We start from the raw sequence: 27,113 nt of genomic DNA on the forward strand, positions 1-27,113 counted from the left end.
AATTCGTACTAACCTTCTCTCTCCATTACAACTTTTATTTCTCTCCCCATCGTTTATTTCGTGTATTGCTGACATTTCCTACTTTACCATCTCAAGACTCTGACCCTTATTCCCCCAAACTCAACAGTTATATTTGCGCACAAGCATACGCATAACATTGTTAACTTCTGTTTATCTTGGTTGTGTTATTATATAATAAGCAGATAGTAATAAAGATAATTGTTTTAACATCAAAACCAGACTCCAAGTGTAATCTATTGCTGCTGGATCGTTTCTAAAACGGTACATTGCGTAACACCACCATCAGCGAGGAGACGCAGGAGACGGAACACCGACACACAACGATCCATGGACAGCATCCGCCACTGCGCCATACATCTCTCAACACAAGAGCGACATTTTATCTGTATGTATTAATATTTGTAATTTACATCAGTTGTACATCTTTCCGGCCCGCAGTTGCTTGAGGTGAGAGTGGACGGAAAGGAGAACGAGAAAGAGCGAGGTCAGCGAGACGGAGGAGTTAGAACGGAGTGGGGTGGGAGGGGGTAGAGATCTGGGAAAAGGGGGAGAGATGGGAAAGAAGTGGGTAGAGAAAGCGGACAAAGGCAAGGAAATAGGAAACATTGATAGCAGAATTGATGGGCCTAATTCTACTCTTATGTCCTGTGGTGTTATTGTGTTCGGTTGTAATCGCCTCATTATAGGAAGGATGATTCTGGCTGTTGACAGAGATCCTGGATCTTTTCAGGAACATCCGCGAACAAAGGTGCAGACTTCTCACAGATGAAATGCCAATCACGATCGCAAGGAAAACTCATTCCGGACTCTTCGCACTGACTGCAGGCGGTCGTTCCAGAGTGCACCTTGTACAGGAGTCCAGTAAACACTTCTCTATCAAAGAGGATTAAACAATTTATAGAGAAAAAACAACTCCAGCAGGCAACCCAAGATGGTCGCACAACTAATCACATTAAACAGCGCTCTCCTTACAACCATGAGGCCGTCAACAAACTAATTTCACTGTCCCACTCTGTCCCCACAGCACTGTGTTAATCTCCAAACGAATTCCACTGCACCTCGCTCCCCTCAAATCTGTTTCAGTTCCCAAAAAAATCTCATTGCCCACATAATTATTGAAGTCTGGAAATAAATCCCAAAGGCCCACTCTCTTTAGCTCTATGTGAGTCACTTAATTAATTCCATTGCCCCTCCTCTCCCCACAGCTTGGTGTCAGTCTTCAAACTAATCCCGCTGCACCGTGCTCTCCCCACAGTCACGGACCCACCGGCAAACCTGTACCACTGAAAACACTCCCTCCCAGAACACTGCATAAGTCTGAAAACTGATCTCACTGACCCACCCTGTGCACACAGCCCTGTATCGGTCTTGAAACTAATCCAATTGTCCCACTCCCTCCCCTCAGATCTCTATCAGTAACCAACCTAATCCCGCTGCCCAACTCTTTTCTCACAGAAAAATATCAGTCCGCAAGCTAATCCCACTCTCTCTCCCTCTCCTCACAGTTCCATGTCAGTCCAAACTTATTCCACAGCATCGCGCACTCTCCACAGCCCTGCGTGAACCAGCAAAATGATTCCAGGGTAGGATGCTTCCATATGACACTCTGAAATTCCTCAAAATATTCCGCTGCTCGGTCCTTCCCGGACAGACACGTCTCGGTTCCTGAAATGTTCCTGTTTTACCATCCTCTCCCGGCAAGCTCGGACAGTTTTCAAACAGAACCCAATTCCAGTCCCCCTCCCTCTTCCCACAAATCTACTTCAGCCCGTAAACCAACATCATTTTCTCCCCCCCAGGACTATGTCACTCCCCAACTCCCAATCCACAGATCAGGCCAAATCTCACCCATCTTCGCATTTTCCAATCCAGTACGCATGGTGTCGGGAGACAAGAGAGCGGGAAACAATATTCTGTGAAATTAATTTCTTTCGATTAGTACCTAGAATCAAACACTGTTTACGGAGACTCTCTAGGTTGTCTGAAAGGAAGGTGCGATAGAAGCTACAACCTGTGTCTGATCCCAGTAATGTGTCATGGGACGGTGCGGAGGGATGTTCACTCTGTGTCTGACCCCGGGAGTGTGTGATGGGACTGTGCGGAGGGATGTTCACTCTGTGTCTGACCCCGAGAGTGTGTGATGGGACGGTGCGGAGGGATGTTCACTCTGTGTCTGACCCCGGGAGTGTGTGATGGGACGGTGTGGAGGGAGATTCACTCTGTGTCTGACCCCGAGAGTGTGTGATGGGACGGTGCGGATGGAGATTCACTCTGTGTCTGACCCCGGGAGTGTGTGATGGGACGGTGTGGAGGGAGATTCACTCTGTGTCTGACCCCGGGAGTGTGTGATTGGACGGTGTGGAGGGAAATTCACTCTGTGTCTGACCCCGGGAGTGTGTGATTGGACGGTGTGGAGTGAGATTCACTCTGTGACAGATCCTGGGTATGTGTTTTGGGTATTTCACTCTGTACGCCGGGAGTGTGTGATTGGACGGTGTGGAGTGAGATTCACTCTGTGACAGATCCTGGGTGTGTGTTTTGGGTATTTCACTCTGTACGCCGGGAGTGTGTGATTGGACGGTGTGGAGTGAGATTCACTCTGTGACAGATCCTGGGTGTGTGTTTTGGGTATTTCACTCTGTACGCCGGGAGTGTGTGATGGGACGGTGTGGAGTGAGATTCACTCTGTGACAGATCCTGGGTGTGTGTTTTGGGTATTTCACTCTGTACGCCGGGAGTGTGTGATGGGACGGTGTGGAGTGAGATTCACTCTGTGACAGATCCTGGGTGTGTGTTTTGGGTATTTCACTCTGTACGCCGGGAGTGTGTGATGGGACGGTGTGGAGTGAGATTCACTCTGTGACAGATCCTGGGTGTGTGTTTTGGGTATTTCACTCTGTACGCCGGGAGTGTGTGACAAGTCCTTTGTTAGTGTGGGATCTTTTCGCGTTGTGGTGCTTACCGCTTCATCCTTTGAATTGATTTCGAGAAGGCTTGAATCACGTTTTAAACATTCTTGCATCGCTGTGCGGAAAGATGTTTCAAACGGCGAGACGTAATAACACCTGTCGTTAATTCTGATCCAGTCCTTGGAACACGTTTGCTCTGGAAATCAGCAGTAAGGAACAGTGAATCTCCCTCCACACTTGCCCATGGCAGACACTCGGTGAATCTTAGAAAAGTTCCTTCTACTCCGTCTGATCACGCAAACGCGAAAAGTTCCCTCCGTATCGTCCGATCACAGAAAGCAAAACTCTATCCAGACCACGTCATGCGTTACCGGTTTCAGACACTGAGAGATGCCGCCGCGCATTTCCCCTTAGCTTCCCGTCACACGCTCAGAATGTCAAACACCGAGTGTCATCACACAGTCCCGCTGTCAGCTACAGAGAAAAGCTTCAAACACACCGTCCCATCACACACTCCCGGGGTCAGACAAAGAGTTAAGCTCTCTCTCTCTCTCTCTCTCTCTCTCTCTCTCTCTCTCAGCCGTCCCACCCTGTAATGCCGAGAGGTAGGAGTCCGTGTTGCCTCACCTCTGTTACTGGTCAGGAATTGGCAAAGTATCTGGTAGTTTCGGCCAGAGGTGATTTGAGACTGACGAATCTGTAATACTGAGAGGGATGGTGAACGACGTTTAGCTTTAACAGTGACGTGTGAGACATTGTCACGGTGCTGCGCTGTCGCGGTAAGTGGTGTGTCATTGTCACGGTGCGGGGCAGTTCATGTTGAAAAGCGTGTCGGTGTCACAGTGAGTGGTGACACAGTGTCACTTGCAAGGGCGTGTCGGTGTCTCTCTGAGGTGTGTTCCGGTGTCGCCTTGAGGAGTGTATCAGTCGCAGGGTCAGGGCTATGTCGATGTTACAGTGAGGGGTGCATTGCTGTCTCTGTGAGTGTCATGTCTGTGTCACGGTGAGGGTTGTGTTCTTGTCGCGTTTAGGAGTGTGTCTGTGTCGCGTACGGGGGCGTGTCAGCGCTTCGGTGAATGTATTGTTGGTGTTATAGTGAATGGTATGTCGGTTTCACTGTGAGACTGGATTGTGTTACGGGAAAGGCCGTGTTATTGTCACGGTTAAGGGGAGTGCTTGTGTCACGTTGAGGATCGTGTCGGCATCACTGTGACGTTTTACGCTAACTCTTCATCCCACTCTGTTAGTTTACGTTCTGGCTCAATCCGGAGCCTTTTCGACTCACCATAGATCGAGAGCCCCGCCACTATCGCGACGAGGACGGACGCAACTAGGCAGAGCAGGCAAATCTTATGGTACGGTTTATTTTCGCTCTTCTCTTTCGACTCCTGTTTATGCGGACCTGCAGAGAGAACATTCAGCGTGTGCGTGAATTCAGCCGTGAACCCCAGTGTTGCTGCCACCCACCCACCATCTGCGCTCTCTCCTTCTACCACGATCACCCCTCCCTCTCTCAATCTCATCTACTTTCAGCCGTCATCGCCGACAGTCCAAATTCCTTGACTTGGCAAAGGCTGACAGGTGTCTAACGGATTCCAGAGATCAGTCAGATCTCCCCTGAGCCTCCTCCGCTCCAGAGGAAGCGACCCAGGTGTCCGACCTCTCGTTGTAACACATGCCACCGAATCCCGGCAGAGTCCTGTTAAACCTCTCCGGAGGCTCCCCAACGCCCTGACATCCTTCCGATAATGGGGTGACCAGAACTGTATACAATACGCCTGATTCAGACTAACTAGCGATTTTTATAAAGTTGCAACATAACTCCCTGACATTTGTACTCAATGCCCCGACTAATAAAGACAAGTATGCCATAGGACTTCTTAACCATCCCGTCAAACTATGCAGCCACGTTCAAGGAGCTATGACCATGCACCCCGAGATCCTCTGCTCATCAACACTGTTGATAGTCCTGGCTTTAATAGTGTGCTATCTCTTCATTTGACCTACCAAGGCGCATTATTTTACGTTCGTCGGTGTTAAATCTCATCGGCAATATCCTCAAACCATATCTTAAACCGATCCTTACTGAATTCTTTGTCAATCTTCTACGCTGCCCACAACACGAACTTTGTGGCGGGGAGGTTTGCTAAGAATACAAGGGAGAGTTTGACCTAGAATTGTTGGGGGGTGGGGACCGAGCGGTAGTGACAGACAACAGGGGGGTTGGCTCACAAATAGCGAAGCTTGGAGTCAATGCGAGAGGGAGGATAGGCAGGTGATAGAGAAGGTGCACACTCAGACCAGTGGTTGGCTCACAAATAGAGAAAGTTTGGAGACAGTGCGAAAGTAAGGATAGGCAGGTGATAGAGAAGGGACGCACTCAGTTCGATGGTTTGAGATGTGCGTATTTTATTTCGAGGAGCGGATGAGCTCAGAGCGTGGATCAGCACTTGGAGCTATGCTGTTTTGGCCATTACAGAAATTTGGATGACTCGCGGTCAGGAACATCAAGTGCCAGGCTTTAGATGTTTCAGAAAGGACAGGAATGGAGGCAAAAGTGTTTTGGGCATGGCACTGTTGATCAGGGATATTGTCACGGCTGCGGAAAATAAGGACGCTTTGGAGGGTTTGTCTACGGTGTCTCTGTGGGTGTAAGCTAGAAACAGGAAGGGGTCAATAACTCCACTGGGTGTTTTATTTATTGTTTTTATATAGACTTTCCAATAGTAACAGGGACATTGAGGAGCAGAGAGGGAGACAGATTCTGGAAAGGAGTAATAACAACAGGGTTGCTGTGGTGGGAGATTTTAATTTCCCAACTATTGTTGGCATCTCCCTAGAGTGAGGGTGTTTAGATGGGGTGGAATTTGTGAGGTGTGTTCAGGAAGGATTATTGACACAACATGTAGATAATCCTACAAGAGGAGAGGCTGTACTTGATCTTGTTCTGGGAAATGAACCTGGTCAGGTATCAGCTCTCTCAGTGGGAGAGTATTTTGGAGATACTGATCACAATTCTATCTCCTTTACCATAGCATTGGAGAGGGATAGGCACAGACAAGTTAGGGAAACGTTTAATTGGTTTCAGGGAAACTATAGGGCTATCAGTAGGAAGTTGGAAGTTTGAATTGGAAACAGATGTTCGCAGGGAAACGTACAGAAGAAATGTGCCGATATTCAGGGGATATTTGTGTGGGGCTCTGAGTAGGTAAGTTCCATGGAGACATGGAAATAATGGTAGGGTACAGGAACCGTGGTGTACAAAGGCTGTTGTAAATCACGTCAGAGGAAAAGACTGTACGAAAGTTTCAAAAACTTTGTCATGATATGAATCTGGAAGATTACAACGCAAGCAGGAAGGAGCTTTAGAATAAAATTAGGAGAGCCAAAAGGGTCCATGAGAATGCCTTGGCGGACAGGATTAAGGAAAACCCCAAGGCATTCTATAAGTATAAGAAAGGAGAGGTGAGAGAGTTCTAGTATTTGAGGAAGACAAGTCACAGTGGAGAATCCCTGGGGAGTGTTATAGAAGAGATGGACCCAGGGCTACGGGAAAATGGTTCCCAGAAATTGAGGTCAAGTATAGATAGGGCTGTAAAGATTGCATCTTTATCAATTAAGGCACTGAGGACAGGAGTCGAGAGGTCAATTTGCAGTAGTACAGGAAGTAGGGTAGGCCGACCTTGGAGTATAGTGTTCAGTCTTTGTCCACCTGCTCCAAGTGAAATGCCACTGAGCAGCAAATATTGCAGAGGGAGACTTACGGGCATATTGCCGAGTCTCGAGGGACGGAGTTATGGAGATAAGTCAGGCAGGTTAAGATTTTATTCCTTGGAGTTCATGGGTGACTGACAGAGGTTTATGAAACCACGTGGGACAAGACAAGGTGAATGCACAAAGTCATTTTCTATAGATTTGGAGAATCGAGGATCAGAGCGCACAGTTCTGAGGTGACAGCAGAAAGCGATTTAACTGCGGACCAGAGTGACATTTTTTTAATCAGATGGTGCTCCGTCTGTGGAAAGAACTGCCAGAGGAAATGGTCGATGCTGATGCATTAGCACTTGTACACGTGAGCGTATGTCACGTGGCCACTTCAGAATGGCGTCATCAATGTGAATTCCGACCTGCCTGAGCAGTCACGGGCATTTCTCCTGGTCCCGACGCAACAGGAGGATCATCATCCTTAGCGACGAGAAGTTCATTTTGGCGAAAGTTCAGCTGAGAGTACTTAGAGTCCAGACCATCTGCAAGGGAATGGAAGAGAATGTGAGAGAGAGACAAATAGAAGGGCAAGAGACAGGTAGAGAGTGGTGAGGCGGAGTGAGAGACAGGGAGAACATTTGAGGAAGATGAAGAAGTGAGCAGAGAAAGACGTGGAGAGTGAGCAGCAAATGGATGGATGGAGAGGAGAAATAAGTTGAGAGATGAAGGCGCTGCGCGGGAAAATGGGAGAGAATGGGGAGACAGAACGAGGAGAGGAATTCAACAGGCAGTGTGGACGGAGAAGAAGGAAAGGGACGGATTGCACCTTAACTGGCGGGGGACCAGCATAAACAAGAGGAATTGAGTATAGGAGTAAAGAGGTCCTTCTGCAGCTGTACAGGGCCCTGGTGAGACCACACCTGGAGTACTGTGTGCAGATTTGAGGAAGGAGATTCTTGATATTGAGGGAGTGCAGCGTAGGTTCACAAGGTTTATTCCCGGAATGGCGGGACTGTCATATGTTGAAAGATTGGAGCGAATGGGCTTGTATACACTGGAATTTAGAAGGATGAGAGGGGATCTGATTGAAGCATATAAGATTATTATGGGATTGGACACGCTGCAGGCAGGAAGCATGTTCCCGCTGATGGGTGAGTCCAGAACTAGAGGCCACAGTTTAAGAATAAGGGGTAGGCCATTTAGAACAGAGATGCGGAAAAACTTCTCCACCTAGAGAGTGTTGGATATGTGGAATGCTCTGCCCCAGAAGGCAGTGGAGGCCAAGTCCCTGGATGCTTTCAAGAGAGAGTTAGATAGAGCTCTTATAGATAGCGGGGTCAAGGGATATGGGGAGAGGGCAGGAACGGGGTACTGATTGTGTATGATCAGCCATGATTACAGTGAATGGCGGTGCTGGCTAGAAGGGCCGAATGGCCCACTCCTGCATCTACTGTCTATTGTCTATTGTCTATTGTTTCTGAGTCAAATGAAGGATAAGAATGGAAGGGTACTTAGCTGGAGTCTGATCTTGCAAGCGTATGACATGGAAATAAAACTGCCTCCAGTTCCTCGTGCTGGTGAGGGCAGGAACAGGGAGATATGGGATCTCAATGTGTGGCTGAGGAGCGGGTGCGGCAAACAGGGTTTCAGATTCTTAGACCACTGGGATCTGTTTTGGGGTAAAGATGAATTGTACAAAAGGGACGGGTTGCACCTTAACAGGCAGGGGACCAGCATTCTGGCAGACAGGTTTGCCACTGCAACACGGGTGCGTTTAAACCAGTAAGTGGGGGTGGGGGGGAGAGGACGTACTGGAAATATAAGGATGCAGTTAAAGGGAAAGAGAGAATAGGAAAACTTAAGAAAGACAACGGAATTAAAGGGGCTGAAAGCTCAGGAAGGGATCGAAGAGTATGGCCAAGTGCAATATGGATCGATGTGAGAAGCGAGTGGAGTGATGGATGAAAAGTATTATATATGAATGCACGAAGTATAAGAAATAAAGTGAATGAGCATGAGCTCAGTTGGAAATTGGCAAGTATGATGTTACAGGAATAACTTAGACATGGCTGCCAGAGGACCAGTGCTGGGAAATGAATATTCAAGCGTATACGTCCAATCGAAAGGACACACAGGTGGGCAGGGGGGGTGGTGGGGAGGCTCTACTGGTGAGGAATGAAATTCAGTCTCTTGCGAGGGGAGACATAGAATCAGGAGATGTAGAGTCAGTATGGATAGAACTGAGAAATTGTAAGGGCAAAAAGACCCTAATGTGAGTTATCAAAAGGCCCCCAAATAGTAGCCGGGATGTAGGGTGCAAGTTGAATCAAGAGTTAAAATTAGCATGTCGCAAAGTTAATGCAACATGCAGGTAGACTGCGAAAATCAGGTTGGCACTGGACCCCAAGAAAGGGAGTTTGTGGAGTGCACCGAGATGGATCCTCAGAGCAGATTGTACTGGAGCCTACCAGACAGAAAGCAATTGTGGATCTAGTGTAGTGTAATGAACCGGAATTGATAAGGGAACTCGAGGTAAAGGAGCCATTAGGAGGAAGTGACCATAATATGATAAGTTTTATTCTACAATTTGAGAGGGAGTAGGGAAAATGTGATGTGTCAGTATTACAGTTGAACAAAGGGGACTATGGAGCCATGAGGGAGGACCTAGCCAAAGTTGACTGGAAAGATACCCTAGCAGGGGTGAGACTGGAACAGGAAGAAGGATTCAAAGGAGAGTAGGAGGCGTCCGTGGCTAACAAGGGAAGTCAAGGACAGTATAAAAATAAAAGTGAAGTATAACATAGCAACGATGAGCGGAAAGCCAGAGGATTGGCAAACTTTTTAAGTGGCAACAGAAGATAACTAAAAAGGCAATACGGGGAGAAAAGATGAGGGACGAAGGTAAGCTAGCCAAGAATACCGAGGAGAATAGTAAAAGCTTCTTTAGGTATGTGAAGAGGAAAAAATATTTAAGACCAAAGTTGTGCCCTTGAAGGCAGAAACGGGTGAATTTATTATGGGGAATAAGGAAATGACAGACGAGCTGAACAGATACTTTGGATCTGTCTTCACTATGGAAGACACAGACAATATCCCAGATGTAATAGTCGCCAGAGGACCTAGGGCAACGTAGTAACTGACGGAAATCCACATTAGGCAGAAAATGGTGCTGGGTAGACTGATGGGACTGAAGGCAGATAAATCCCGAGGGCCTGATGGTCTGCTTGACACAGTACTTAAAGAGGTGGGTCTAGAGATCGTACACACATTCGTAACCATTTTCCAATGTTCTATTGATTCAGGATTCTATTGAATCCTCCTGAGGATTGGAGGATAGCTAATGTTATCCCACATTTTAAGAAAGGAGGGAGAGAGAAAACAAGAAATTAGCCTGAAATCAGTGGTGGGGAAGTGCTAGACTCAATTATAAAAGATGAAATAGCGGCACATTTGGATAGCAGTAACAAGATCGGTCGATTCATCATGGATTTACGAAGGGGGAATCATGCTTGCCTAATTTCTGGAATTTGTTGAGGATGTAGCTATGAAAATGGACAAAGGAGAGCCAATGGATGTAGTGCACCTGGACTTTCAGAAAGCCTTTGATGAGGTCCCACATAGGAGAATAGTGGGCAAAATTGAAACATGGTATTGGGAGTAGGGTACTAACATGGATAGAAAATAGGTTGGCAGACAGGAAACAAAGAGCAGGGATTAACGGGTCCTTTTCAGAATCGCAGACAGTGACTAGTGGGGTACCGCAGGGTTCGGTGCTGGCCCGCACCTATTTACAATATACATTAATAATTTAGATGAAGGGATTAAAAGTAACATTAGCAAATTTGCAGATGACACAAAGCAGGGTGGCAGTGTGAAATATGAAGAGGATGTTAAGAGAATGCAGGTTGACTTAGACAGGTTGGGTGAGTGGGCAGATACATGGCAGATGCAGTTTAATGTGGATAAATGTGAGTTTATCCACTTTGGTGGCAAGAACAGGAAGGCAGATTACTATCTGAATGGAGTCAAATTAGGAAAAGGGGAAATACAAAGATATCTAGGTGTTCTTGTACATCAGTGACTGAGCGCAAGCCTGCAGGTACAGCAGGCAGTGCAGAAAGCTAATGGCATGTTGACTTCATAACAAGGGGAGTTGAGTATAGGAGCAAAGAGGTCCTTCTGAAGTTGTACAGGGCCCTGGTGAGACCACACCTGGAGTATTGTGTTCAGTTTTGATGAATGGACTGTCGGGATGGCGGGACTGTCATATGTTGAAAGATTGGAGCAACTGGGCTTGTATACACTGGAATTTAGAAGGATGAGAGGGGATCTGATTGAAACATAGAAGATTATTAAGGGATTGGACACGCTGGAGGCAGGAAGCATGTTCCCGCTGATGGGTGAGTCCAGAACTAGAGGCCACAGTTTAAGACTAAGGGGTAGGTCATTTAGAACTGAGTTGAGGAAAAGCTTCTTCACCCATAGAGTTGTGGATCTATGGAATGCTCTGCCACAGAAGGCAGTGGAGGCCATTTCTCTGGATGCTATCAAGAAAGAGTTAGATAGAGCTTTTAAAGATAGCGGAGTCAAGGGTTATGGGGAGAAGGCAGGAACTGGGTACTAATTGTGGATAATCAGCCATGATCACAATGAATGGCGATGCTGGCTCGAAGGGCTGAATGGCCTACTCCTGCATTTATTGTCTATTGTCTATTGCGTACAGGAGTAAGGCGGTCATGTTGCAGTTGTACAGGACGTCGATGGGGCCGCACTTGGAGTACGGTATTCAGTGTTGGTCATCATGCTCTCGGAAAGATGCCATAGAACTGGAAATGAGTGCTCGGGGAGATTTACGAAGAGGTTGCCGGGTCTCCAGGGACTGAGTTAGGGAAAGAGGTTGGGTTGATTGCGACTTTATTCCTTGTAGAGCAGGGATGACCTTTCAGGGGTATATGAAGGCACGAGGAACACAGACGGAGTGAATGGGCGTAATTATTTCCCCTAGACTTGGAAAATCGAGGGCCAGAGCGCACAGATATAAGGAGAGTGGGGGGAAAGATTCAACTGGTGAGCCGATTGATAACCGTTTGTTACCCAGATGGTGGTCAGTCTGTGGAACGAGCTGCCAGGGAATTGGTGGAGAAGAATACATTACACACATGGCCATTTGGCAGTATGACATGTGAGTCCTCCAGAATGACGTCGTTGTTCCATCACTGACCTGCTTGTGTATTGGTGAGGCGTTCGACTTTCCGAATGTTCAAATCGGTGTAGGTGGAGGTCAGATGTTCTGCGAGAGAGAGATAGAGAAGTATGAGATAGCGCGATAGAGAATCGGGGTCAGTGAGGTGTAGAGGGAAGCGAAGTGAGTACAGAGACGGTGGGGGGAGAGGGTTGGGGACAGCGAAAGGGATGAAGGGAGAGGCAAGAGAGGGAAGCGAGACAGGGAGTACAACGACAGAGCGAGTGAAATGGATTAATGGAGTTGTTGAGAGGGGGTGACTGAAGAGTGGCGATGGGTGGGAAAATGGAGCAGAATTGGGGAAAGAGAACGAGGAGAAATAGGAGAGAGAGAGTGGTAAAGTGAGGTGAGGGGAGTGAGGTAGTCAGTGCGGAGAGTAGGATTAAGAGGCGAGGCAGAGTGGTGAGAGAGTATAAAGTGAAGGGTAGAGAAATGTGTGGGACTGAGGATGGAAGAGTCAGAAGGAGCGAGAAGGTGAGGGAAAGATTGCAGAAGAAGAGCCAGAGTGAGAGTCCGGGGGAGGGTTACAGCGGGGAGAGGAGTAAGAAAGTGAGCAATGAGAGAGGGAAGAGTTAATGGGTAAAAAGGGGTAGAGAGATGCTGGGAAATAGTTAGAGAGCGGACAGAATAATCACGCGAGAGGGAGGCAAAAGAGGAGGGAAAGAGGGAGGGAAAGGGAGAGAGTGGGAGAGAGGGTATAGTGGGACAGATAGCGCGAAAGACAGGGCAGGGAGAGAGGGGCTACGGAAGAGAGAGAGTTTCAAGGAGGGATTGAGAGTGGAGGGGGCGTTAGAGGGGATCGAACGAGAGAGAGCAGCATGGGGAGAATAGTTAGAGCGTAAAGAGAGGGGGTGATGAGGGACAAGGGGCAGAGTGAGGACAAGAGAGTGGAGAGAGGATGAGATGGGAAAAGAGGGACAGAGGGGAGAAGAGAAGGGAAACAGAAGAATGAGTGTGAGAGGGAAAGGGAGAGAGAAGGGGGAATAGATAAGGTTTGTGCAGAGTGAGGGGGGAGATGGAAAATACGAGAGGGGATTAAAAATATATTTTAGGGGGCTCCCTCATCACCGCATCTCTCATTGCCCTCTCTAAACACCACCCTTCCCTCGGTGCTCCTGATTCACCTGCCATCCCACAGCGTTCCCTCCCTTCGCAGTCTCAGCGCTCCCCCCTCAGTCACCCTTCCACCCCACCGCCCCGATCACGAGACTTCCTCAACACTACCCCCCATGACATTCCGTGCTCCCACATCACACTCTCTACACCACACTCCACAATGCTGCCCCCATGACATTCCGTCCTCCCACATCACACTCTCTACACCCCACTCCACAACACTGTCCCCCATGACATTCCGTCCTCCCACATCACACTGTCTACACCCCACTCCACAATGCTGCCTCGATAATGCCCTCCTATGCCGGTCGCTCCACGCCACCCTTCCCAAAGCACGCCAGCGTAATTGACGCCCCCACCCCCTCACATTGCTCCCTCCTAGTCGCCTGTCCTGCGCGTTCCCTCTGACATATTCTCAAACAGCGAATCATTAGGGTCAGCTGTAAGTTTGCCCTGAGGTTTCTCGACAGGAATGGATAAATTACATAACCACAGTCAAGGCAACAACGATGAAACTGACTTCCATCTCTACGGACCTGGGGCACAGATAGGGTCTAGGCTTTAGGCTCCACGTACGATACATCAGGTTCAGAAATTGGCTGAGGCTCCCTCATCATCGACCCAGTCAAACACAGAGTGAATCTCCCTGTGCAGCGTCTCACAAGTCCTGGGCTTAGACACAGAGTGACGCCCCCTCCCCAATGAAACTCACTCCCTCCGTCTTTCAGCCCCACTCACCTCGGGAAGGTGCCCTTGAGCCAGTATTTGTGCGTTTCATAATCATGTAAGTCTCGCTGTCGTCCATCCTGTCGAGGATCCTTTGCGCGTCTGAGCTCAGGAAGGAGAAGTATCCGTTGTCAGAGTAAGCCCGTTTTGACAAGTGAGTCAGACCGACACCAAAAAACACAAGCTGAACAGCTGAAAAAGAGAGGAAGCGAGAGCTGGGGTGGGAGAGGTACCGTGGAGAGGGAATGAGAGTGCGAGAGAATGGCCCGCAGAGATGGACTTCAATAAAGCCTTTGACAAGGTCCCACATAGGAGGTTAGTTAAGAAGATTCATTTGCTAGGTATAGATGGTAAAGTAGTAAACTGGATTCGACATTGGCTCAATGGGAGAAACCAGAGAGTGGTAGTGGATGATTTCTTCCCTGAGTGGAGGCCTGTGACTAGTGGTGTGCCACAGAGATCAGTGCTGTGTCCAGTGTTATTTGTCATCTATATCATTGATCTGGATGATAATGAGGTAAGTTGGATCAGCAAATTTGCTGATGATACAAAGGTTGGAGGTGTAGTGGACAGTGAGGTAGGTTTTCAAAGCTTGCAGAGGGATTTGGACCAGCTAGAGAAACGGACTGGAAAATGGCAGATGGAGTTTAATACAGACAAGTGTGAGGTGTTGCATTTTGGATGGGAAAATCAAGGTGGAACATACAAGGTAAAGGTAAGGCACTGAGGAGTGCTGTAGAATAGAGGGATCTGGGGATACAGATTGGCCTTTATAAATCAGAGTATTGAGTATAAGAGCTGGAATGTTATGATGAGATTGTATAAGGTATTGGTGAGATCGAATTTGCATAATTGTGTGCAGTTTTGGTCACCTAATTACAGGAGGGATATTAATAAGTTTGAAAGAGTGTAGAGAAGGTTTAAATTGATGTTGTCGGGACTTGAGAAACGAAGTTACAGAGTAAGGTTGAATAGTTTATGGCATTATTCCCTGGAGCGTAGGTGAATGAGGGGTGATTTGATAGAGGTGTATAAAATTATGATGGGTGTATAGAGACTGAATGCAAGTAGCCTTTTTCCACTGAGGCCAGGGGAGAAAAAAAGAAACAGAAACCATGTGCTAAGGGTGAAGGTGGAAAAGGTTAAAGGGGACATTGTGAGGGGGGGGCTTCTTCACGCAGAGAGTGGTGAAAATGTGGAAAGAGCGGACAGATGATGTGGTAAATGCGGGCTCACTTTTAACATTGAAAACCTGGACAGGTACATGGATGAGAGGTGTATGGAGGGTTACGGGCCAGGTGCAGGACCGTGGGACTAGGCAGATCAATGGTTCGGCACAGTCAAGAAGGGCCAAAAGGTCTGTTTCTTTGTTGTAATGTTCTAAGGTTCTATGGTTCTATGGATCAGCCACAATGAAATGGTGGAGCAGACTCGATGACCCAAATGGTCTAATTCTGCTCCTACATCCTACGTTCCTATGATATGTTCCTTTTGTTTTATTGTGGAAAAATTAAATGCTGTTGCTGAGCTTGACTAGCTGAAGACTGAGGCCCCGAAGACCACAGGATCAGATGCAGACGCTGCTCTGCTTGTGCGAGCTAACAAAAGTTAGTAAAGTTTAATTCCAAGAATGATGTAATGTTAACTTTTCTCCGACACAGTCTTGGTAATGGAGGAACTGACTGCAGACGTGCAGTTCTAATTTTGTGCACCGTCCGGAAGCATTCGTAGACTGGCTGAGATCTAACAAGTGCTTCTTGAAATCGCTCACTGTGAATCATCCCCTGAACATTTGCCAAATCTCTTCCGTACTTTTCCCTGAGAACATATGTTTCCAAATTAAGCTCCCATGTTCCTGCCTGATATCTTCATAATGGACCTTACTCCAATTAAGTGTTTTTCTAATTGTCTCTTTCTATCTCTCCAATGCTGCTGTAAAGGAAATAGAATTATGATCACTATCTCCTGAATGCTTTCCCACTGAGAGATATGAAACCTGACCAGTTTGATTTCCCAATACCAAATCAAGTACAGCCTCTCCTCTTGTAGGCTTATCTACATGTTGTGTCACGAAACCGTACTGCAACACACGTAACAGACACCACTCCATCTAAACCCCTTGCTCTATGGAGATACCAATCAATATTTGAGAAATTAAACTCTGCCATCGCGACTACTCTGTTATTATCACACCTTTTCCTGTCTGCTACTCGATATCCCTGCTATTATTGGGCGGCCTATAAAAACACCCATTAAAGTTATTCAACCCTTCCTGTTACTAATCTTCATCCGCAGAGACTCCGTAGAGAATTCCGGCATGACGTACACCTTTTCTGCAGCTGTGTCACTATCTCTGTTCAACAGTACCACGACCCCACCTCGTTTGCCTCCCTCCCTGTCCTTTCTGAAAAATCAAAACCCGGCCCCTAAAGTAACCATTCCTGTCCCTGAGGCATCAAAGTCGCTGTAATGGCCACCACATCATAACTCCAAAGGAGACAGTGATCACACTCTCCCTCCTTTATCATAACATTGGAGAGGGATAGGAACAGATCAGTTAGCAAAGCGTTTAATTGAATTAAGCCAACATATGGGGCTAACAGGCAGGAATCTGGAAGCATAAATTGGGATCAGGTGTTCTCAGAACTGTAAGAAAGAGTTATGGTGCATGTTTACGGTATATTTGGTTGGAGTTATGCATAGGCATGTTCCAATGAGAAGGGGAAAGGATGGTAGGGTACAGAAACCGTGGTCAACAAAGGCTGTTGGAAATGATGTCAAGAATAAAAGAAGGCCTTATGAAAAGTTCAAAAGACTAGTTGATGACAGAGATCTGGAAGATTATAAGGCTAGCAGGAAGGAGCTTCAGAAAGAAATTAGGAGAACCGGAAGTGGCCATAGGAAGCCCCTTTAGGTTAGGATTCAGGTGCACCGCAGCACACTGGATAGGTATGTGAAGAACAAGTGGATAAGACGTGAGGGAATAGGACGAATCAAGTATGACAGTGGAAAAGTGTAGATGGAACCGGAGGAGACAGCAGAGGAACATAATGAATACTTTGCTTCAGAATTCACTAGGGCAAAGGATTCTGGCCTTTGTACGGATGAATTAGAGCGGACTGAAAACCTTGAGTATGTACACAGTAAAAAGACAAAATACTAGAGTTTTCAGAAAGCATTAAGTTGCGAAAGTCACAGGAAATGGAGGATCAGGCTACTGTGCGAGCCGAGCGAGGAGATTGCTGAACTAGTAGCGATGATGTTTGTATCATGAATAGGGACAGGTAAGGTTCCGGAGAATTAGAGGGTCGCGGATGTTGTTCCTTTATTCACGAAAGGGAGTAGAGCTAGCCCAGGAAATTATAGATCAATGAGTCTTAGTTCAGTGTTTGCTACGTAGAAGGAGAAGATCCTGAGAGGCAGGATTTGTGAACATTCGGAGAGGCATGATATAATTAGTAATAGTCAGCATGGAATTGCAAAGGTAGTTCGTGCCTGAATAGCCGGATTGATTTTTTTTTGATGATGTGACTGAACATATTGATGAAGGTAGCGCATTAGATCTAGTTTATAGTGATCTCAACGAGAATTTGATAACGTACCCATGGAAGGCTTATTGGGAAAGTAAGTGTGCATGGGACAGAAGGGGACATTGCTTTCTGGATGCAGAACTGGCTTGCCCACAGAAGGATTTAGACGGGTCATATTCTGCATGGAGGCCGATGAGCAGTGGAGTTCCTCAGGGATCTATTCTGGGACCCTTACACTTCGTGATTTTATAAATTACCTGGATAACGATGTGGAGGTGTGGCTTCGTAAATTTGTGGACTATACATGTTTGGGGTTATTGAGATACCCCCAATAATGAGGTCTGTCCGAGCTTACAGCGGGACAGTCCTAGGATGCAAAACTGGGCTGAGAAGTGGCAGATGGTGTTCAACCAGGATAAGTGAGAGGTAGTCCTTTTTTGTAGGTCAAATATGATGGAACGTTTCTTGGCAGGTTGGTGGCTTAGAGACATCTTAAAGTTCGAGTCCATAGTACACTCAACGATGTTGCGCAGGTTGTCTCTCTGCTTAATTGGCCTTCATCAACCGTGACGCTGAGTTTAGGAGCAGAGAGGTAATATTACAAATGATCATTCCCCACTTGGAATATGGTGCTCAGTTTTAGTCGCCTCACTACAGGAAGGATGTGGAAACGATAGAAAGGATGAAGAGGAGATTTACAAGGATGTTGCCTGGATTGGAGAGCCTGCCTTATGAGAATAGGTTGAGTAAACTCGGCCATTTTTCCTTGGAGCGATGGAGAATGACAGACGACGTGATAAGGTGTATAAGATGATGAGAGGCATTGATCATTTGGATAGTCAGAGGCCTTTTTCCCCGCAGGGGTGAAATGGATAGCATTAGAGGGCACAGTTTTAAGCTGCTTAGAAGTAGGTACAGAGGGGATGTCAGGGTATTTTTTATTTTGTACGGAGAGAGTGGTGAGTGCGCGTAATGCGCTGCCGGACACGGTGGTGGAGCCCGACAGGACAGACACTTTTAACAGTCTTCTGGACAGGTACATGGAGCTCAGGAAAATAAAGAGCTATTGGTCAGCCCAGATAATTTGGAAGACCATTCTGTAAAAGGGCTGGATGGTTCGGAGCTAAGGACATGTCCACACATATTGTTGGCCGAATGGTCTGTATTGTGATCTCGGCATTCTGTGTTTCTGTGTTTCTATGACCGCTGGACGGAGCGGTCTGAGGAGAGTGGATCAGAGGGTCGCCTACGCTCGGGAGAGGTCGAAGGGAACAAATGGACGACACTGTGAGCTCCACCGTTGAAACACTAGACTGTTTCATGAGAACGTGCCTCTTTCTTATTTTTTTATGTTGCTTTAATAACCATATAGTCAAAATACAAATTTAAAGCTCAGTCGTTTACTCTCATATTGTGTACTGTTTCTAAACATCGTACAGCATCCAACTAAAGGATATTTCGTAAGTTTCTCGGGCTGGGGGCTACCATCACCCGGATGAAGACGCGAGCCGAACCGATGATTGCATTCCCACTATTTTCTATTTTCTTGTAAGCCCTTTCTTTAGCTTTTACAAGTCCTTTGAGTTCCCTTTTCGGCCAAAATTGAATGCTTCTTGAGTACTGAGAACTTCTTCATTTTTGGAACACACATGTCCTGCACCTTCCTCATCTTTTCCTAGAAAGGAAAGCAATTGCAGCTCTGCTGAAATCCCTTGCAGATATGCTTGGTGAAATGTCAGATGAGTTCAACCCGGACAAATAGAAAGATATAACACACTCTTAAAGACAAGACAGTGTCGATGAGCAGAGGGATCTTACGGTCCTTGTATGTAGCTCCATGAACATGGCTCCACAGTTTGCAGACGATATGTGGATAAGTGGAGGAGCAGTTAGTTTTGAGGAAGTAGACAGGCTACAGAAGGGCTTGGACAGGGCAAAGAAATGGCAGATGTACTGCTGTATTGAAGTATGTATGGTCATGCACTTTGGGAGAAAATGAAAGGGTTGACTATTTTCTAAATGGAGAGAAAACACAAAAATCAGAGATTCAAGGTCACAGGATAAGATGCAGAGGCTGCCTTGCTTGTGCGAGCTGACAAAAGCTAGAAGCATTTCATACCAAGAATGAGGTAATGTTAACATTTTTCCAACACTGTTTTGGTAAAAGAGGAACTGACTGCAGACGTGCAGTTCTAATTCTGTGCACCGACCAGAAGCATTCGTAGACTGTCTGATATCTAACAAGTGCTTCTTGAAATCGCTCACTGAAAATATTTGACTCTTGACTATTGACCAAAATTCACTGTATAAATTTAAGACATAACCTGACATTGGCGGAGTCGTAAGACAACGTGATCACCTATTCAAGGATTACCCGTACACCGGTGTCTGTGTCTTTATTTCTGTTTGATCCCGGAATAAATTCTTTTACAGTCCAATTCGGTAAAACAGGGTAAATCCTTCGGGAGTAATGATTTGGGACCCAGGGAGAGATGACCGGCTGATTTGATTGTGTAGGAGCTATTTTTTACATTGGAATGTGTAATAAACATAGACATGTCCATTAAGAATATCCCAGATGGTGGACGCCCTAGGAGATGAAAGATTGGGAGAGACGGAAATGAACTGTACTGGTGAGAGAGGGAAAGAGAAGCGGAGATTTGGAGCGTGCAACATAGAAGGGGAGGGAGGTATCAGATGGCGTGAGACCCAGGGAGAGTTGTCGGTCTGATTTGACCGGGGAAGGTGGATCACGCACGGATAGTAGATGTGACTTTCATGGAATTTAACAAGGCTTTTGGCAAGGTCTAGTTTGCAGACTACATTGGAGGATGATGTGGAACCCGCGAACACCTCTCTGAGCAGTTTGATTGCGTTCAGCTTTATGGCGGTTTGTATGAGAATGTACAAGGAGCTGTGAATAACCTTGCCGAAGAGAGTAATGTTGGTGGCGTTGTCTCTAACTATCCACACGATAAATGCCTCTCATCATTTATACACCTCTGTCAAGTCACCTCACATCCTGCGTCGCTGCAAGGAGAGAACTGCGAGTTCACTGAAACTATTGCTGGAAGGCATGTTCCCCAATCAGGGCAAACTCCTTGTAAAGCTCCTCTGTACCATTCCTATAGGTTCCACATTATTCTTATAGTGTGTTGACCAGAAATGAGCGCAGTTCTCCAAGGTGGGGGGGGGGGGGGGAGGGGAGCGTCTGACCGGTGTGCTATAGGTAAGTAACATTACCTCTCGCTGTTGAACTCAATTCCACGGTTGATGATTGACAATGCATCGTATTCTTAAACACAGAGTCAAACTGCGCAGCCGCTCTGAGTGTCTGATGGACTCGGACTCCAAGATCACTCTGATCGTCCACACTGCAAGGTTTACCATTAGTAATATATTCTGCCATTATATTAAACCTACACAAATGAACCACCTCCCACTTACCTGGGTTGAACGCAATCTGCCACTTCTCAGCCCAGTTTTGCATCCATAAGACCATAAGACAAAGGGGCAGAAGTCCGCCATTCGGTCCATCGAGTCTGCTCCACCATTTTATCATGAGCTGATCCATTCTCCCATTTATTTCCACTCCCCCGCATTTTTACCTTATCCTTTGATGCCCTGGCACCTCAGATAACTATCAATCTCTGCCTGAAATGCACCCAGTTACTTGAACTCCACTGCCGCCCGTGACAACAAATTCCACAGATTCACCACCCTCTGGATACTGAAAAAAAAATCTTCGCATCTCTGTTCTGAATGGGCGCCCTTCAATCCGTAAGTCATGTCTTCTCGTAATAGACTCCACCACCATGGGAAACGACTTTGCCACATCCACACTGTCCATGCCTTTTAACATCAGAAATGTTTCTGTCAGTCCCTTCCCTTATTCTTTTAAACTCCAAGGAGTACAGTCCAAGAGCGGTCAAACGTTCCTCATGTTTTAACCCTCTCATTCCCGGGATCAATGTAGTGAAGCTTCTCTGAAACCACTTCAAAGTCAGCTCAAATTTTTTTTAAAATAAGGATCCCAAAACTGCACACAGTGCTCCAAGTGAGGTCTTACCAGTGCTTTATAGAGCTTCAACATCGCATCCTTGATCCTGTACTTTATTCCCCTAGAAATAAATGTCAACATTTCATCTGCATTCTTCACCACCGATTCAACCTGAAGGTTAGCATTAAGGGTATCCAGCACGAGGACCCCCAAGTCCAGTTGAATCTCAGAATATTGAATTCCCTCCTTATTTGAATTATATTTTGCCCGTTTATTTAACCATATAACTATATAACAATTACAGCAGAGAAAAAGGCCATCTCGGCCCTTCTAGTCCGTGCTGACGCTTACACACACCTAGTCCCACTGGCCCGCACTCAGCCCATAAGCCTCCCTTCCTTTCCTGACTACATACATATCGAATTTTAATTTAAATGACAATACCGAACCTACCTCTACCACTTCTACTAGAAGCTCTTTCCACACAGCTACCACTCTCTGAGTAAATAAATTCCCCTCGTGTTATCCTTAAACTTTTGCCCCTAAACTTTCAACTCATTTCCTTTTGTTTGAATCTCCCCTACTCTCAATGGAAAAAGCCTATCCACGTCAACTCGATCTATCCCCCTCATAATTTTAAATATGTCTACCAAGTCCCCCTCAACCTTCTACGCTCCAAAGAATAATGACCTAACTTGATCAGCCTTTCCCTGTAACTTAGGTGCTGAAACCCAGGTAACATTCTAGTAAACCTTCTCTGTACTCTCTCTATTTTGTTGATATCTTTCCTATAATTCGGTAACCAGAGCTGTACACAATACTCCAAATTCGGCCTTACCAATGCCTTGTACAATTTTAACATTACATCCCAACTCCTATACTCAATGGTCTGATTTATAAAGGACATCATACCAAAAGCATTCTTCACCACCCTTTCCACATGAGATTCCACCTTCAGGGAACTATACACCATTATTCCTAGATCACTCTATTCTACTGCATTCTTCAATGCCCTACCATTTCCCATGTCTGTCCTATTTTGATTATTCCGACCAAAATGTAGCTCCTCACATTTATCAGCATTAAACTCCATCTGCCATCGTTCAGCACCCTCTTCTAACTGGCCCAAATCTCTGTGCAAGCTTTCTTCCACCAAAGTGCATGACCGTGCACTTTCCAACATTGTATTTCATTCTCCCAATCTATACGTCTGTCTGCAGACTCTCTGTTTCCTCAACACTACCTGCCCCTCCACCCATTTTGAATCACGAGCAAACTTTGCCAAATAGCAATCTATTACCTAATCCAAATCGGTGCTATACAACGTAAAATTAGCGGCCACAACACAGAGCCCTGTTGAACACCAAAGGTAACCGGCAGCATGCCAGAATGGGATCCCTTTATTCACACTCTCTGTTTCCTGCTAATCAGCCAACGCTCTATGTACGTATGTAACTTTCCCGTAATTCCATGGGCTCCTGTCAAGCTCATAAGGCACGTCCTGCCCTTGACAAAGTTATGCTGTCTGTTGCTAAACATGTTATAGCTCCCCAAATGTGCATAAAATCTGCCTCTTAGGATCTTCTCCATCAACTTACCAACCACTGAGGTAGGAATCGCTGGTCTGGAATTTCCTGGGCTGCATCTACTCCCTTTCTGGAATAAAGGAATAATATCCGCAACCCACCAATCCTCAGGACCCTCGCCGGTCCCCATTGATGATGCAAAGATCATCGCCAAAGTCTCAGTAACCTCCTCCCTTACTTCCCAGAGTAGCCTTGGGTACATCTCATTGGGTCCCAACGACTTATCCAAATGATGCTTTCCAAAATCTCCAGCACATCCTCTTTTTTAATATCTACGTGCTCAAGCTTTTCAGTCTGCTGCAAGTCATCACAACGATCACCAAGATCCTTTTTCATAGTGAGATCTCACTGAGATCTAACACCTGACCAGGTTAATTTTCCAATAACAAATCAAGAAGATTCTCGTCCTGCAGGCATATTTACATATTGTGTGAAGAAACCTTCCTGAACACACCTAACAGACTCCAACCCATCTAAACCTCTTGCTCTAGGGAGATGCCTATCGATATTTGGGAAATTCATATCTCCCATCGGGACTACTCTGTTATTATCATACCTTTACAGGATTTGTTTCCCTATCTGCTCCTCGATATTGTTGTTACAATTTGGCGGCCTATATATATATATAAACACCCAGTAAAGTTATTGAACCTTTCCTGCTCCCAATCTTCACCCTAAGAATCTCCGAGATAATTCCTCAATGGCGTCCACCTTTCCTGCAGCTGTGTCACTATCTCTGATCAACAGTGCCACGCCCACACCTCTTTTGCACCCCCCCCCCCCCGTATTTCTGAAACATCTAACGGTCGGCAATTGAAGTATCCTTTCCTGACTCTAAGCCATCCAAGTCTCTGTAATGGCCACCACATCATATCTCCAAAGCATGACTTCGGCTGCTTGAACCGGGCACGACTGCGCAAGCGCGTGAATGTCGGCCCGTGAGGCAGCGGGAGAGTTTAAAAAGCGAGCAGATTAACAGAGCGGGGGACGTAGTGGAGGAAGACAGGGTAGGAAGGCATTAGCTCCAGAGGCTTTGGCGAGCAGATGCTGAGGACTAGCTTGCTCCCAGTGAGGTAAGGCCGGATAATCTCCTTTAATTAATCTAATTATTTTAGGAGTAGGTAATGGAGGCAGCAGTTAGGGCAGTCGAGTGCTCCGTTAGCAATGTGTGGGAAGTTCGGGCGAGCACAAATGTGCCTGATGACCACACCTGCAAAAGGTGCATCTAGCTGCATCTCCTGACAAACGGAGTTATGGAACTGGACGTGGAGCTGGATAAACTTCGGATCATTCGGGAGGCAGAGGCAGAAATAAACAGGAGTTACAGGGAGACATTTACGCCGAAATGTCAGGAGGCAGGTAGCTGGGTGACTGTTAGCAGGGGGAAAGGGAATAGACAGAATGAGTAAATCACCCCAGCGGCCGTTTAGGGAGTTAGGTGCAAAGTTGCAGGACAGGTCCTCCATGGTTGCAATCTCAGTATTGCAACCAGTGCCACGTACTAGTAAGGCTAGAAACAGGAACATAATGCCAGCTAAATATGTGGCTAAGGAGTTTGTGCAGGAAGGATGGGCTTCATGTTTCTGGACAATTGGGCCTTGTCCCAGGGAAGGTGGGGCTTGTACCGACGGGACGGGTTGCACCTGAACTGGTGGGGGGACTAACATCCTTGCGGGAAGGTTTGCTAGTGCTGAGCACCGGGGGGTTTAAACTAGATTTGCAGGGGGAGGGGAACCAGAGTGTTGGCGCAGATGGTGAGTTGGAGAAGGATAAAGGTCATGCGAGAGCTGCAAGTACAGTGCATGGAGTAAAGCCAGATCTAGCATTTGAGGAAAGAGAAACAGAATAAAGGTTGTAAAGGTAGTTAGGCAGAAGGGCTAAAGTGCGTGTACGACAATGTAAGAAACATCAGAAACAAAGGTGATGACAAATTGCCCTTACAATTTCTCATTTCTATCCATACTGTCTCTACATCTCCTGATTCTATGTCACACCTCGCAAGGGACTGAATTTCATTCCTCACCAGCAGAGCCACCCCACCCCCCTCTGCCCACGGGTCCTGTCCTTCCGATTGGACGTATACGCTTGATTATTCATTTCCCTGTGAAAAGTGGGAGAGACGTTCACCTCGGGGAAGTGTGAGGTGGTATACTTTGGAAGGACAAACTCAAAGGCAGAGAACAAATGGCAGGATGCTTGCTAGTGGAGAGGAGCAGAGGGATCTGGGAGTACATGTCCACATATACCTGAAAGTTGCCTCACAGATAGATTGGGTAGATAAGAAAGCCTATGGGGGTGTAAGCTTTCATAAGTCGAGGGATAGAGTTTTAGAGTCGCGATGTAAAGATGCAGCTCTATAAAACCCTGGTTAGGCCACACTTGGATTATTGAGTCCAGTCTGGTCGCCTCACTATAGGAGGGATGTGGAAGCATTCGAAAGGGTACATAGGAGATTTACCAGGATGCTGCCTGGTTTAGAGAGTATGCAATTTGATCAGAGATTAAGGGAGCTGGGACTTTACTCTTTGGAGAGAAGAGGGATGAGAGGAGAAATGATAGAGGGTAAACGAGATATTAAGAGGAATAGATAAAGTGGACAGCCAGCGCCTCTTCCCCAGGGCACCACTGCTCAATACAAGAGGACATGGCTTTAAGGCAATGGGTGGGAAGTTCAAGGGGGATATTAGAGGAAGGTATTTTTTTTCACTCATTGAGTGGTTGGTGCGTGGAATGCACTGCCTGTGTCAGTGTGGAGGCAGATACACTAGAGAAATTTAAGATACTACTAGACAGGTGTATGGGAGAATTTAAGGTGGGGGTTATATGGGGGGGGGCATTGTTTAAGGGTCGGCACAGCATTGGGGGCTGAAGGTCCTGTAATTGGTCGTTCTATTCTCTTGTTCTATGTTGTAACATTGCCATACATTTCTTATTCGTCATTTCCACCCATAAAGCCTCACTTAGTCGAATTTTCTTGCCTATCCTGACTGTCCACTGCAGTAAAAATTTTCTCAGCCTAGTAGATGTCACCCCTCATCCTTCAATTCTTCCTCTTTCTCACAACTAAAACTAGGGGAAAACCCGAAATATCATGCTCTCCTACTTGCTCCTCCTACACCCAATCCTCAGTAATGTCCACAATTTCATATATCACTGTATTGATTCATTCACTGAGATCAACCGCCTTTTTTAAAACTTATTGCATTGAAATAAACGGGGCACAGTGCACCAGTCTTATTCTGCATAAACTCTTGATTATCTGACTTTTTCTGCAGTCTTAACATCAACTGTCTCCATATCGACTCCGTTTTGCTCTGGAGTTCTGAATCCCATCCCCCTGCAACACAAGTTCAGCAACTCTCCCAAAAGCTCTCATGCACAGTACTGACAAACCTTCCCCGCTGGGATATCAGTTCTCCTCTAGTTAATGTGGTAAACCGTTTTCCATCTCTTCTATACAGATCCCCACTTCCTTGGAGACAAATTCTATGTTTCCAATTTTCGGAGCCCTCCCACTTACAACCACGTGCTGAACTGTATGGTCGTCCTATATCTGGACACACTGGGGATGGGGCAGGTGGCCCTGTACTTTAATTTAAAAGCTACATCCCTGACCTCACTTTGCAAAACCAGCTTCCCATTTGTACATATATGCTCACATACTCACTTAAGAATCATAGAGAAGGAACGGTGTGCTGAGAAAAGGGAAGGGAAGGGAGGAGAGTGGGGGCCACAGAAAGGGTGTTCAGATTGCAGCCGTTGGAGCTGAACATGTGAGTTACCATATTTTGCTCCCTATCTCGGATTGGAGTCTGCTTAAACGCCGAAAATCCACTGACCCATGACTAGTACTCAGAGACAGAGCAAGAATTCCTCCATACAATCGCATCGCACACTCCTGGAAACATACACTGAGTAACGCTCCCTCCACAACGATCCATGGCACAGAGTGTAGCTCCCTCCACATTGTCCCAAACAGACACTCGGGGGTCTTACACGGAGTGAAGCTCCGTCCACACCGTCTCAACACACACTCCCAAAGGTCCAGATAACTCAACCAGCGAAGCTCTCTAAATATTATACAATCTCACTCTCGGGGTCAGACATGTGAAGTACCTCCCGCACCATCGCAGCACACCCTACCGGAGTCAGCAAAAAGTACGAAACCCTCTCCCTCCTCCGGTCTCCCCACTCACCAATACCCAGCCTTTCGGCTTTCCAGTAGTCTCGAACTATGTGTGTCTCTCGGAGATGGTGTGTGTCTGTGAGTGGATTGTG

At 46.6% G+C, this 27,113-nt stretch overlaps 1 protein-coding gene across 1 annotated transcript; it reads right to left on the reverse strand.

Annotated features, from left to right (window-relative positions):
• Positions 1-394: 394 nt before the first annotated feature.
• LOC140720702 (killer cell lectin-like receptor subfamily B member 1B allele B) lies at positions 395-27,113 on the reverse strand. Its single transcript, XM_073035530.1, has 9 exons — positions 27,032-27,113; positions 13,732-13,911; positions 11,857-11,925; positions 7,058-7,177; positions 4,216-4,332; positions 3,558-3,635; positions 2,984-3,126; positions 1,870-1,934; positions 395-894 (listed from the first exon to the last, which is right to left on the reverse strand). Exons 2-9 carry the CDS (start codon positions 13,796-13,798, stop codon positions 702-704), a joined length of 852 nt encoding a protein of 283 aa, XP_072891631.1. The 5' UTR covers positions 13,799-13,911; positions 27,032-27,113; the 3' UTR covers positions 395-701.

Source organism: Hemitrygon akajei, unplaced genomic scaffold, assembly GCF_048418815.1.
Source record: "Hemitrygon akajei unplaced genomic scaffold, sHemAka1.3 Scf000046, whole genome shotgun sequence".
NCBI lineage: Eukaryota > Metazoa > Chordata > Chondrichthyes > Myliobatiformes > Dasyatidae > Hemitrygon > Hemitrygon akajei.